Below are 15,128 nucleotides of genomic sequence, written 5' to 3'. Positions count from 1 at the left end.
TCCATCCTATTCGGAACTCCCCTTCAGGTAGTTGAAGGCTGCTATCAAATCCCCCCTCACTCTTCTCTTCTGGAGACTAAATAAGCCGAATTCCCTCAGCCTCTCCTTGTAAGTCATGTGCCCCAGCTCCCTAATAATTTTCGTTGCCCTCTGCTAGGACTCTCTCTAATTTGTCCACATCCTTTCTGTAGTGGGGAGTCCAAAACTGGACTCAATGCTCCAGATGTAGCCTCACCAATGCCAAATAGAGGGGAATAATCACTTCCCTCGATCTGCTGGCAATGCTCCTACTAATGCAGTCCAATATGCCATTAGCCTTCTTGGCAACAAAGGCAAAAAAATCCCCAAGTCCTTTTCTGCAGAACTGCTGCTTAGCCAGTTGGTCTCCAGCCAGTAGCAATGAATGGGATTCTTCCATCCTAAGTGCAGGACTCTGCACTTGTCCTTGTTGAACCTCAAATTTCTTTTAGCCCAATCCTTCAATTTGTCTAGGTCACACCGGACCATATCACTACTCTCTGACGTATCTACCTCTCCTCCCAGCTTAGCGTCATCCGAAAATTGTATTGTATTGTATCCCTTTCATCATGTTCTTTATAATTTGAACATTTCCTACCTAAATGTGAATGCTAATTAATGAAACCACTGTGATGATATCTAACAGGTCACTAGTTCTCTGACGCTGGCAGACCATCTCAGATTAGAGCAATAGTGCAATTCACTTGTGTATGAATACCAAAGAACTGCTAAAAGGTCATAGTGTGTTCAAACCAATTCACTTGCTAGTATAGATCAAAAGGAAATACAAATGTTACTGTATCCTCTTGTCTATTTCCTGTGCTTGCTATCCTTGTACTTAATTAACCCTAAAACAATAATGTGTGTTAATTTTTACATGTAAATTTACTTGACCTGTAAAACTACATGAAAACTAATGAAGGATTGTTTCTGGCTATTACATTGTCTTTACATTATATTTACCCATTGGAGACTGGAGCCTCGGAAATGTAAATGAAAGATTTTTTAACTTCAAAGCAAGGGCCACTAAGCAAAAATGGAAGATACACAAACTCTGTCTGTTTAGTCAACAGTGGCAGAGCCCATGCACTTTCCAGACTGTTTTCAACTATAAGAAGGAACTCTGGGAGGAATTCTGCATCTCTGATCTATTTGGATGCTGTCAGGAGGCGTTCCAGATATAAGACAGAGGTCCCCAAAAATATTTTGGGAAACCATGAGAGACTTATGGGAACTAGCAGACATTACATCTCTGCTATCAATCGGACTTACAAACTGTGACACACCTGTTCTATATTTTATCTTCTTTAACCTCTCAATAACTCTAATTCCTTTTTCTTTAGTTTGATAAAGACATTGGCTGTCAGCATTGTTTTTGGTATGAGATCCAGAGCATCCATTAACCTGGGGTGAGTGACTGATCCTTTGGGTTGGAAGAACCTACTGTGAGGTGAATTTTGGTTTTAATCATCTTTCATCACTAAGTCCAATTTGTCTGAGTGGCAAGATATGATGAAGAGCCTAAGGGGATTTTCTGTGGCTCCATGGTAAGGCTAATATAATAATCCAGGAGTGCACGCTTGGTACTAGTTTGGTAAAATTTAATTATAGAATATAACACCAGTTTGGGGTATCTGTCCTGTTTTCTGACAGGCCGACCTGACTTTGGCACTCTTGGTTTTGAGCCACATCCCAGACACCGTGTCAAACATTATCCAGAATAACTGTCTTGCAGGACCGCAAAAGCAACAGCATCTTCATATTTATTAGATGACTACAACAATTTTTCCTTTATAAAATGCAGTAGTGGATGATGGGCCCAATCCTGTAAGTCTTTAATTAGGCATATCTACTACTGGAATTTTGTTTCAGTAAGGACTGAAAAAGGACTTCAAGGAATGGGCCTATTATCTGCAAAGGGTAAACAAATGAGAAGGAAACATCACAACCAATGAATACGGTATATTCATTTCAACAATGCTGCTGTCACACATCAATTCCTGGAGTAAAATTTTACTGTTACCTGCCAGTGTAAATCCAGAATTAACTCAACTGGAGTTCCAGACATACACCAGGGTAACCTCAATATTCAATCAAGTTCTCTTGATTTACACTGGTGGGCAAATAAGAGTAGTATTTGACCCTAGGCTCTCTCCATTGTTATTCAGGGTTGAAATCACAACATCTGGTCTTAAGCAGTTAATTATATGGAAGCCACACAACTACTCTCGATACACAAATATAAGCTTTTTTATTATGTAAAACATTATTCTCAATGGGCCAAATTCAGATCTAGTGTAAGAGTGGCTATTACTTAACTAAAAGAAAAGGAGTACTTGTGGCACCTTAGAGACTAACCAATTTATTTGAGCATAAGCTTTCGTGAGCTACAGCTCACTTCATCGGATGCATCCGATGAAGTGAGCTGTAGCTCACGAAAGCTTATGCTCAAATAAATTGGTTAGTCTCTAAGGTGCCACAAGTCCTCCTTTTCCTTTTGCGAATACAGACTAACATGGCTGTTACTCTGAAACCTGTCATTATTACTTAACTGGCTTCAATGGAGTTTGACCCACTTTTGTCATCAGTGACTTTGGCCCAATAACTCTATCTTTTAAAAGCTTTTCGATTTACTATCTTTGCCCAGGCTCTTCTGTTGAGACAATTTTGTGTGTAAACCATTTAAAATAACTCAGGGAAATATTATGTTCATATTTTTGAAAGACAAAGCCAGACTAACTAACAACCTATCCAGCCACTGGTAGTCCCTAATTCCAGGGATCACTGAGTACAGTTAACTGTATTAGCTTCAGGTTGTGGTAAATGCAGCTACTCAATTCCACCCCAATATTTCAGGTAATAGCACAGTCTACTGGGGTTTCCTACTAGAACTCTCATAACTTTTTGGGGGTAAGATTTTGCTGACTGGAAGATGTGAGCTCCCTTGGTGTTTTAAGCTTGGAAGTATTGAGATCCCAGTGAATTAAACCTGAAACACATGAGGCTCTGTCAAAATGTCACTTACCAAAGAGTATGGTATGTTTTTGTATATGATAAAAATCCACATTCATACTTACCACTGTCTTCAATTCGTAGATGGAACCTATTAGCTACAGGGGCTATTGTGTAGGAAGTAACTGGGCTATAGCCATGGTCATAAGCCCACTTAATCAAATCCTCATGAGACGAGGGAATATCAGGTATTACTAATTTATTCATAGTCATAGATCGTTCCGTTTCTTTTCCAAAGCCAATACTGTTTGGTGCCTGCATACAAAACAGAAAGAGACTGGTTCCGTGAATTGGCACTTGAAGCTTTTTCCAGTCATAGAAAAATGAATTTAAAAATATGAAAGATCATCATCTATTGCATTTGGTTTGTCAACATATTTTACCCTTTCCTACTAAAAGTTCACTGGGACAAACATATGACCCTTAATATAACCATATAATTTTCAGACCATGAGTTGAGGTGAACCACAATAAGAGACCTGATTTTTTCAAATGTCCACCTTGCCTCACTAGTCACTGGGGGTGGGGGGTGGGGTGGTGGTAGGGGTGGTGTCATTTTAATTATGTATGCAAAAATCTTCACTGTACCCCACTAGTCAGGTCTCCTGCACAGTATGGTAGCAATGAAAAAGGCACAGCCTACGACCCAATCCTTTATGGTACAGCTGCATATCATCTATTCCATCTTTGAAGCCAATGGGACTTGAGGACACTGAGACCCAGATCCTTAGAGTATTTATGCACTAACTCCCATTGAAATCAGATGGGCCTCAGTGTCTCACTAAAAGAGGCTCTTAGAAATTGATCCTCCGAAGTACTGAATGCCTTCCGAAAAATGCTGAGCATCCTCAAACATCACTGTAAATTTTTCAGTCACTGGAAACCTACAATACTCAGCACCTTTCAAAACTATAGCTAACTATAAGACATGTTTAAAAATATATATAAATACCATGTATATTCTCATAAATACAACTTGTGCATAACTTGATAAGCTACAATATGAATTTGTGTACACACTTTTCATAGTGACATTACACAACAATTTCCAGCTGATTACAGATGTCAGTCATCTTTCATTTTATTATAAATAATTATGCTAAATTTCAAAACCTCTCGTTTATATCTGCAAGTCAAAGGGATAAAACAAGCATCTCTAGCTGTTACAGGGTAAGACATAAAATATTTGCTGTTATTCCACTTTAAATTTATTTTAAATATTTGGCATCTTGAGTTTAAACATATATTTACACAAAATTAAATTCAGTAACAATCACATTAACTACAGGCCAAGCTGAATGCGATAATAATGTCCAGTAAAGAGGAAAATGCACCACCTTTTAACTGCTGACATGTGCCTGCATTGTATTTTCTGTATGTAGATCATACTATTTTCGTGCTGCACAAAAAACACTTTCATTTCCAAGCCTGATTATTTTCTCCATCATATACGCTGCACTTTTGCTAAAATCCCCATTTGTTTCCCATTTTGTTTGCCATCAACATGACCAAATCTTAATCCTTTCCCACTGTAGGACTTTAAAAGATTTACAGTGCTGATCTGTCTTTGCCAGCTTGCTGCAGGACATTTGTCATATCTGCCTGCTGCTTCAGATTAAGGTTCAAAGAAATAAATTTCCTCTTAAGGTGTCATCAACCAAGTTTTTGGACAAGGAGATATGAGTAGGTAGGTCCGCTGATAAAACTAAAGGTCCAATCCGACATTCTTTATACTCTCAACTTCCAGAAAAGTTAATGGGAATTCATTATCAGGCTCTTTAAACATAAAAATTTGATATCTATAGTTTAAAGATCATACTATCCGAACAAAGTATAATGAGAAGCGAGCTGGGTGATCTGTAGCCACAAAGTTTTCTGCAGCATTATCAATATAGGAAAATCCCTCAAGAAGGAGGAAGAAAAAAAAAAAGGAAACAAGGGACATCCCAATTTTAGTGTCTCATCTTAATGCCTTGGTTCAAATTTTTACTTTTCAGCAGATACTAATCTGGATACAGCTTCATATACATTTCAAATAAACATAGTTCTGACTGGCTGGAATTACTATATGCCCCAAATTTGCCATTATTTCCCTTTCTGCCCTCACTTTTTAAATTTTGTTGTTAGGACAACACAACTGAACAAATATTCTTGTCATAACTAGCACTGGCCTATTTTAGTATTTGTTTGCACCTCTCCATTGCCCACTGAACCTGCACTCCTTCACTCCTGTGCATAAACCCAGCAAGACTAAGTGTAGTAACAAGGGTTGGCAGAATTGGGCAATTCATTTGTATGCCCTGTCAACATCCTGGTTCACACCTTGAGGATCCATATTCATAAACCATTATGTGTTAGAGATAGAAAGCTATTTACATATTTTCCAGATGTTCTTGTGAAGATGTAACAGCAGTTTCCGCTGGTAGGTTCCAGAATCTTTTCTCCTTTATACTTGGCAGGCATCCCAAAACAAATACACAAACAAACACAGCTACCCCAAATGCAGTCTGAAATGAATGGAGACCATTTCAGAACTTGGCATCATTTATGGTACTTGGTTATTTTTTCTTATCCAAAGCACAGTCCTAACATTTCTTCAAGTGTTTAAATCTTTTGGCTTTTACCCATTCCCACTTGCACTTTTACATGCTAAAATGAATGGGAGATAATAGAACTTGGCAATACATTGTATATTCTCTTCCTCACCCACAGCACAACCTACAGGTTTGCAAAACTTGGTATGCTTGAATGGAGTGGTTAGAACGCCAGGCATTCCAAGTGGTGTTCTACATGTGAGACAGAAAATAATTTGCATTAATCTACCCAGGTACAATACCAATTCAAATATGTAATGCCGTACAAAATGGGCCAAATTCAGCCACGTTGTGAGTGGAACTGTGCCCACTTACCTCAGGCTGAATTTGGATCAGTGTGCACTATAATTTTGTAATTCCTTTTTCCATACGAAATACATTACTGGGCTGTAGTATTTAATCAAAAATCTCATGAGCATAGCAAACTGTGGGATGGACTAGATGACCTAATTGGTCTTTCCATCTCTAATTTCTATGAGTCTATGAATCTGGACCTTAAACTCCCTTCCCTGGTTTAGAGGCAGCTTAGTATTCACCTTTCACTGTTTGCCAGTACTTTCTCCCAGGACAATTGTGATTTGTGCTGAGGGCAAGTTAGGAAAATTCAGAAGTGTGGAACTGATTCAGCTAATAAAAAAAAAAGAACATAATGAAACATTACCTAATTGTTTTGTAATGTTTTTACGCAATATCCAAAATTGGGCTTGGAAAGGACTTCATCTGAATAAAGGAATAAACACAGCCCAATTCTTGGATGAGAACTGTAATGTATAGTCTTGTCTTCTTGAATGATATGGAGACATTCAGTTCTTTCCCCCCCATAATTACTGTAGGCCAAGGATGTATATTCAGAAAGGGACACATTTTGAATGACACAATGGAGGAAATATTTGCCCAAGAACTTTAGCATGGAAATAAAAATGATCAGATGTCCTAACATTTCAAAATGTAATATTGTTTCCTGTTTTTGTTATGCTAAATGAAAAACATTACATTATTGTTCATCCACTTAACCAGGATGGACAGGGATGTTGTCCCTATCCTGTTTGCCAGAAGCTGGGAATGAGCAACAGGGGATGGATCACTTGATGATTACCTGTTCTGTTCATTCCCTGTGGGGCACCTGGCATTGGCTACTGTCGGAAGACAGGATACTGGGCTCAATGGACCTTTGGTCTGACCCAGTATGGCTGTTCTTATGGTCTTATGAAAGAATACATTCTATCTTTTTTATTGAATATTTAATTGAACTATAAAAAGGGACCATGTTAAAAAAAATCAGTAATCTTGCTTTGTGCTCTTAACACCCAAACATTTGAGACATTTTACTGTCCTTTAGGGTTTCATATGACAGCAAATACATAAGCCACAAATGGCAATTTTTTCAGGTAGCTACATGCACATGCAATTTAGGTTCTAGCTGCCTCTGAGCATGCAGTGGATTTGCTCTCAATCCTACAGCATGCAAAAATACTCCTTCAAAAAGGCATAGTTTCAGTTTATGCCTAAAACATTTAATAGCAAATTCTACGCAGCAATCCCGAATGAGAACTTAAACTCTTTTGTTTTGGGGGGGAGGGGGTGTCCCTGTGCTTATGGATGTGCTAAGCTCAGTAAACTAAGCTTGGGCTTTCCCTTACTGCACATGTCTACCCAGGGCACACTTTATCCTTCCACACACTGGCACGGGAGGGGAATTTTGAGATGTCACACAGGATGTCACAAAGAATAACTTTTCCTTCCATAGCTTGAACATCCTTCCTGTTTTCCCTTTACTTCTCTTACCCCCAAGATGCTGCACCCTGCCTACAATTCTCCCAGGAGATCTAGATTCAGCTCTCTCCAGGGCCTGTAGTACTGCTCCTGAATCAGCAAGAGAGGAGAGCTGCCAAGCAAAGTGATGTTCTTATAAATGCACTACAGCTCACAGAGTGTCCTGCAGTTAGCTTGCAGCACTTAACCATTAGGACATAGGTCTGGCTCCCAACAAAGATATCTTTTATTTAGCTTATTAAGCTAAACAGAGAGCATGCAACATAACTAATCAAACATGACAGATATGGGCCATGCTGTTTATATGGTCAAGATCAATCTATTTTTCACTAGGGAAAGCTCATTATTGTGTTCTCAACCAATATGGTGCTGAGCCAAGGAATATGCATCAGGTGTCTTTCTGAAATGGAACTTCCAGCTATGCCTAAATATGGATTTAGGAGTCTAACTTCAGGTTTGAAACCCTGTATTTGCAGCCTGAGCAAAGGTGAGGGCGGTCTGGCCAAACGCTATATGTGGGTAGAAATGTTGGCAAGGGACAGCCTAGCCATGAAGTCCAGTGTTATTCCCAGCATAAGCAGAACTAACCAGTTCCCAATTCTGTAGGAGATACGGGTGTGTTACTTGTAGTTACGATTATGCCCTTGCAGGCATCTTGCCAACTTCTGAGATGAACTTATGAATTCATTCACTGAGGTACTGGCACATGAGAAGTGAACGTGTAAGGAATCTGCATACATCTCATGGGTGTCAGATAAGTGGGAGGGATTTACGTTCTAATCAGCAGCACTGTCCATACCTGGCCCAAATGTCACCAGCTGCGAGAAGAGTTTTTCTGTGTATGTGTTCCTCTGTATATATGTAGAGACTTCTGAATGCTGCTTTGTGAAAAGTGCTAATAACTCAGGGATGTTAGCTAGGAGGAAGAAAACATTCGGCGAGCAGTATGTTATTGTACTCTAACTCATTCACATAACATATTAGCTATTAACAGCATTTTGCCTCTTGAAAAATTAAAAAATGCCTTAACTTACAACCACTTCCAGTTTTCCCTGAACCTCATGCGACTTGATAACCCAATTGACAGACTTTTTACACTTGAGGATAAGTATGAGGTCCTTGACAAGCATGACGTCTGGTTGAGATGGTCTAATGTCAATGATTATATCCACCTGGAAAGCACTGTATGTGGAAAATAAAGACAAAGTAAGTCCAGAATGCCAGAAATTTTCAGCTATCAAACTTCTTCCAGTCCATCATGATTCCAGTGTCTGGCCAGCTGATTAAAATCCTGGAGATTATCCCAGGCACCACAACATGTGCAAAACAGATTGTTACTTCACACACACTAAAACGATTTTACATAACAGAATCAAGTGCTTTTTCAGACTAATAATTATTGTTCAATATTTATCTCTTATTTACAGAAAGTTTTTGTTACTTGTTCCAGCTGTTATTTAAGGCAGATTAAACTGAACCACTAGCAGTTTGCTTTATACAATATTTTTACCTCATTTCAGCCAAACAAGTCTTAAATATAGTTATTTCAGTTTTCCATGGGTATAGATATATTAAAGATCAAAATCACTCCATCGTACCAAAAACCAAAATAAACTAGGCAGGTTCAGCAACACAAAAGAGTACAAATAATGTATTTTAGTAATACATCTGCCTGTGCAGTTAAACTGTAGAAATTATTTTCACTTAAAATTTTGCACGTGTTGTAGAGTTATTATACTATTGTGTTTAGTTTACAATACTTCTAGATATATAATTATTTTAAAAAGAAAAGAAAACAGACATCCAACCTACTGATTGCTGGAAAATTGAGGAATACAATCCAGGTTTTTAACAGCACAGTAAAATAAGTAGCGCAAGTGGATTTGTACCCAGCAATAACATTTCCTCATGCAGAATATAAATTCAACAGAAAATCTTCATTTCCATCATGATTTTACCAAGTCGTAGACCATAAAAGTATGCTTGTTGCCAATTAACAGGCCTCAACTAAACTTTGCATTTTGATTTAGTGTCTCAAGGGCCTTTGTCTTATCTCCTGTAGTTATGCACATGTCCCTCTTAGTTCCTGTTGGTTTTTGTGTAGCTCAGTGGGTATACAGTTTGCACAGACAGCTGCCCTTTCAACATGGGCAGCATCTGGGCATATACCAGGATTGAGGCAGGTTCTGAATTAGTACACTTCTTCTTTAATTGTAAGTTTTACTAGTACATTTAAACTAAGAAAAATGTGCAGTTTAAATATCTGAAAAGTAAACTCCCATTACGCACTTTCAGCCAAAACCAAGACCCAGATCTCCACCCAAGCAGAAGGCTGTAACTGGGTATCTCTGCATGAGACCAGTGGTGGCAGTGATGAAAAGGAACTGCTCCATAGAAGCTTTGCTTCAGCACAATGTCTGAAGGAGCCCTTTACTCATGCCATGCAGCAGCAAATCCATGGGCCCTACCCTGCCCTTCTTCTGTCATGACCCAGCCCCCCCTCAAGCTCCCAGGCACTGCTATTTAAGGAACACCTGCAGAGCTGGGTTCAGCATCATGCTGGGTATGTGCAACCCCTGTGTAGCCCCCTCCCAAGCCAACTCCTTTGTATAATTGAGGTGTACCAATTCCACTGCCAAGGAGATGGATTTACTCTTAATGAAATAACTAAATTTGGACAAAATTGGGTAACTTTTAGAGATCTGCCTGGTCTCTTCGGCAAGCAGACATTAGTCTCTTTCCATTGTCTTTGAGGAATACACACTTCTACTGGTGCCTGTGGAAAAGTTGCACTGCTATGCTGACAGCGAAAGACAGATTTTATGTACAATAACAGTACTTAGCACCTATATAGGACTTTACAGGTGGGATTTTAAAAAATGCTCCACATTGGCCTAACTCTGCTTCCATTGAAATCAAGCAGAAATTTACCATTGACTCCACTGTGACCAGTTAGGCTACAAGTTAATACTCTTTCCAAAAAAAAAAAAAAAAAAACAACAAAAAAACCACACCCCAAAATTTGCCTTACATCTTCATGGCATTTTAGCTAAGCTGAATACCCTAGAAAGCAATACTGCGAGGAAAACGGAGTCACAAAGGTTAAATGATTTGGCAAGTCACTGATAGTGCCGTGATTACAATTTGGGAGTGCTCGCTACCAGATGATGCTCACTTCTTTGTGCCAGCTGAGTCCTCTTGAACACTTCAGGCCAGACTCTGCCACCCTTACTCTGTGGTAGTCCCACAATTTGAATAGGAGTTCTGCCTGCAGAACAATGGCAGGATATGGCCCACAGGAACTACACTTTACTTTTACAGTCCAAACAGGAAAATGAATGTATCATTTTGAGGCATCAATCCAGGGTTGGGCTCCAATATCCTTCTTGTACTAAACATCTCAGATGTCTACCTAATTTAAAGTATAACCGGTCAGATTCTTCAACTCTTTCTTATAATGACCAAGAAGTCCCATTCATTTCATTTTTGACAGACACTAGGATTTTTACTTTAAGTTATAAAGTAAACTTGTGAGGATTAGATAACTAATTTGTGGACACTTTACCTGTAGGGATTAGAGTTTGGAGTGATTAATTCAATTATATGAACCTCTCTTTCTTGGTCTGTGGCAGACAAGAGACACCCCTCCGCTGTCTTTGGTTGTAGATATCCCGCAAGATAATTCAGAGAGAGGAAATTCTTTTCTATGTTGCATGTGGGAGGAAAAACTTGATCTGGGGAAAAAAAAAAGTATACACATCTGCACTGATATATATATACCCCCACCCAACACTCACTCACTCCACTTAAATTCAACACTTCCTGATATAAGTATATTTACTTTCATAAGTATGGATGATACACCAAGAATCTTGAAAAAAATGGTGTTCCTATTCTAACAATACAGGATATCTCTGAAGCAAAAGCTATAAATAATTTATAATTGACAGTTTCCATTTACAACACTCAGACATCTGAAACAGGTGTAGTAAAGGTGATATCTGAAAAATGACAGGTGTAGTAAACTTTCTTCAGAATTAATAAAAGTACAGTTAATTTGGTGCACTGTGTTAAAAAAATATTTCTTCTGAATGTAATTCACAGAAAATATTTAAAAGGGATAACTTCAACATAAAAGCTAGACTTCCTTCCTTCAGAAATGTTTTTAGTCATTAGTCATAACATCCAAGATTAATATAAGTGAAAGATCAGATACTTTCTCTCTCTATTTTCAGTTTTCTTACTTTGTGTGTTTGACCATACGTATACCCTTCACACAGCAAGAGGGAAAACGGATTATAAAGTCACAACAGATAGGTTCAAGGGCAAATGTGGTACCTGAAACTACTATACTTTATTTTATTTTTTTTTAATACTGCTGAGATTTCAAGTTGACGGTGGCCTTTTGAATCTGTGATGCAAAACAACAGAAACAAGAGTTTGGGGGCCAGATTTTTAAACGGGGTCTGTAAAATTGCGTTCAAAATACCAGTATTTCCATAATACTACTTTCTGTAGGACCTTTCATACAAGGAAGTGCTTTAACATAAGAATTAATCTTCATGATAAGCTGTGAGGCAGTTATCCTCATTTTACAGATGGAGACACTGTGGCACACAGGTTTTAAGTGACATGTCCAAGGTCATACAAGAAATCAGTGGCAAGGACAGAAATAAAACCCCAACTCCTAGCCTTTGCTCTAACCACAAGATTATCCTTCCAAAATAGCAGGATGAACAGTTACTTAGTTTTCATGAGCAAACTCAGGATATGGTGCAGACAAAATTGCACAACAGACTTAGCTCAGTTTCTAAAACCACTTGTAACATTTGGTTCTCTATGTTATGGCTGACATCATCCTTCAAGTGACTTCTAGTTTGGTATGTGCATAACTTCTTATAGAGACTCCTGCAATCCCTAGGTATAGTGCAACCAGCTAAGATGGCTCCTTTCCCCAACCCTGCACAAAACGGTCTTTGAATACTCACTTTGCTTCCTCCTCTAGATAATCTTTCTATCAAAACTATATGAAACTACATTATGCAGGCTGCCCAACAGGCTCCCCCAACATCTGTTATGTGCCGGGCCAGATGATGAGCCCTGAATGCAGCTGCAATTCTGCCAACTCCTCCCACATAGCAGAGGATGGAAAATGATCCATACTGAACTCAAATAAATAGATATTTAACCCTCAGCAGCAGCACTGTAATACATTTCTTGCCATAAAATAATTGCCTCTCAGAAGGTCATGGATGATCACCACATGCTTTATATCATTAGCCACCGCAAAGAGCTTGATTCCTATTCCTGGCATCTTCGTTAAGTGTTTCTAGAATTTTCAATCAATCAATCTGTTTCTCCAGCTGCCATTGGTACTGAGACTCCTCACACTGGGCCTCTTCTTGATAGTACACTCTCCCTCTGCTCTTCATTTTAACTCTCTCTCACTGGCTATTTGACATATACATGTCATTTTTCTTTTTCCTCCTCAAAAAAACTGTTTACTCTTGCCACTGCTAGTTTCCAAGACACTGATTGTAACACAAGATAAAAGGAACCCCATGCTGTCTGCCCTTGGTCATTATTTTCTAGTTTATGAAAACAACAAGGAGTCTGGTGGCACCTTAAAGACTAACAGGTTTATTTGAGCATAAGCTTTCATGGGTAAAAACCTCACTTCTTCAGATGCATGGAGTGAAAGTTACAGATGCAGATATAAATATACTGACACATGAAGAGAAGGGAGTTACCTCACAAGTGGAGAACCAGTGTTGACAGGGCCAATTTGATCAGGGTGGATGTAGTCCACTCCCAATAATAGATGAGGAGGTGACAATTCCAGGAGAGGCAACGCTGCTTTTGTAATGAGCCAGCCACTCTCAGTCCCTATTCAAGCCCAAATTAATGGTGTTAAATATGCAAATGAATTTTAGTTCTGCTGTTTCTCTTTGAAGTCTGTTTCTGAAGGTTTTTTTGTTCAAATATAGCTACTTTATATCTGTTATAGAATGTCCAGGAAGATTGAAGTGTTCTCCTACTGGCTTTTGTGCGTTACCATTCCTGGTGTCCGATTTGTGTCCATTTATTCTTTTGCGTAGGAACCGTCCGGTTTGGCCAATGTACATGGTGGCAGAGGGGCATTGCTGGCACATGATGGCATATATAACCTCTGATGGCATATATGATCCTTCTCTTTATGTGTCAGTATAATAATGCCTGCATCTGTAATTTTCACTCCATGCATCTGAGGAAGTGGGTTCTAGCCCAGGAAAGCTTATGCCCAAATAAATCTGTTAGTCTTTAAGGTGCCACCGGATTCCTTGTTGTTTTTGTGGATACAGACTGACATGGCTACCCCCCGATACTTTCTAGTTTATGAATTTTCTAGTTGTTTGAGAGGGGGAGTTTACGGTTTTAATAATCTATTTAACTGGTGTTTAAAAAATGATTTATGGAGTGGTTGGTTTACGGCCTCTGCACCTTCCTGTAATCTCCAGAGTATACTACTATGGAATTTGTTGTAAAATATGCATGAAAGAATACATGATAGGGTATCTGGTCACAATATACAGATGCCTTGAAACACAGTTTGCCAAAGTGTACCCACCGGAATTCTGCAATGTAGCCGGCAGCTGCTTCATCTTCAAAGCCTGCCAGATTGCTTGGATTAATATGGAATACTGTACATTGGGACCTGTAGTTTCTGTGGGCAGCACTTCCATTTTAAAGATGAGAGAGGCTGCATTCTGCTACATTCTGTATGAATTGGGTGTTACCCTTGGGTTCTTGGCCAATGTGACCCTAAATTAGTGCTCCTGGCTTAAGAGCATTAGGAGCCATTACTTGCATCACCTTCCCATGATAAACCACTGTTGCCAAGGGTTTAGAATTCAGCTGTAAAAATTCCATCCAACTGGAACTCGCCTTTCAAAAGTCTAAGTCTGGTATGAGAGAAAGGTTTGGGATTTCAGCCCAGGAGCAAGCAGAGAAATCTCTCTGTCACGCATGTTGGTGGTTTAACTCATTTCTTTGCACACTGCTATTCCAGAATGTTGAAGACAGCACAGAATTGTCAGCCTTAAAATGGTACCAAGGAGAATTTAAAACTACTGTGGAGATTTTGTGCCCCAGCAGGGGAGTTGGTGCAATTCTTCAGTGCAAGGGATGGGGAGGAGTTTGGAAGGTGGGGTGAGGAAGGGGCAGGCCAGGGAGATGAGAGGTGAATGTGATTTCAAGCAGCAACCCCAAAACTATTAAAATGATTCAGTACAAAATTCTGTAGATTAATTAGCAAAAGCTTGAATATTAATTCAGTGAAACGTATAAAGCAGTAATCCTGCAAACCATGTGGTATAACATCACTTTCTATTCACCACACCCATCACTGACAAAGAAATTAAACTACAGGGCAGGTACCCAAATATTTATGGAGCTTATACTCACAGGATTTTTGAACTGAACAACAAAGCCATCAACTGTAGTAAATGGTTGGAGGAACAATTAGTACACTAGCTACACTAATAGCATGCAACAGGCTATTTGTTAACTGATGCTAACCAAACCTGGGTTCTGTCCTACACAGAAGTTTCAGCATCTGCACCAGCAAAGTCTGATTAAATTTGATCCCACGTGTTGTACAGTCTGTGTCTCAAAACACACATGTTTTGTCATAAAAGGTTATCCTAACTTTATCCTTGCCGGACAAGGAATTGCTGTCATCACATCTGTATC

At 39.0% G+C, this 15,128-nt stretch overlaps 1 protein-coding gene across 3 annotated transcripts in view; it reads right to left on the bottom strand.

Moving 5' to 3' along the window:
- Positions 1–15,128, bottom strand: part of TGFBR3 (transforming growth factor beta receptor 3) — a 179,660-nt gene that overhangs the window by 32,966 nt on the left and 131,566 nt on the right. For all 3 annotated transcript variants that reach the window (XM_077824946.1, XM_077824948.1, XM_077824947.1), the window contains 3 exons: positions 10,963–11,131; positions 8,432–8,579; positions 3,096–3,285 (listed from right to left, as the gene is read on the bottom strand). In XM_077824946.1, the coding sequence (XP_077681072.1) occupies positions 3,096–3,285; positions 8,432–8,579; positions 10,963–11,131 (507 nt within the window). The remainder of the gene's footprint in view (positions 1–3,095; positions 3,286–8,431; positions 8,580–10,962; positions 11,132–15,128) is intronic.

The sequence above is a fragment of the Eretmochelys imbricata genome, chromosome 8, assembly GCF_965152235.1.
Source record: "Eretmochelys imbricata isolate rEreImb1 chromosome 8, rEreImb1.hap1, whole genome shotgun sequence".
In the NCBI taxonomy this organism is placed as follows: domain Eukaryota; kingdom Metazoa; phylum Chordata; order Testudines; family Cheloniidae; genus Eretmochelys; species Eretmochelys imbricata.
The sequence above is the reverse complement of the archived record's forward strand: the minus strand, read 5'-3'. Positions and strand labels throughout refer to the sequence as shown.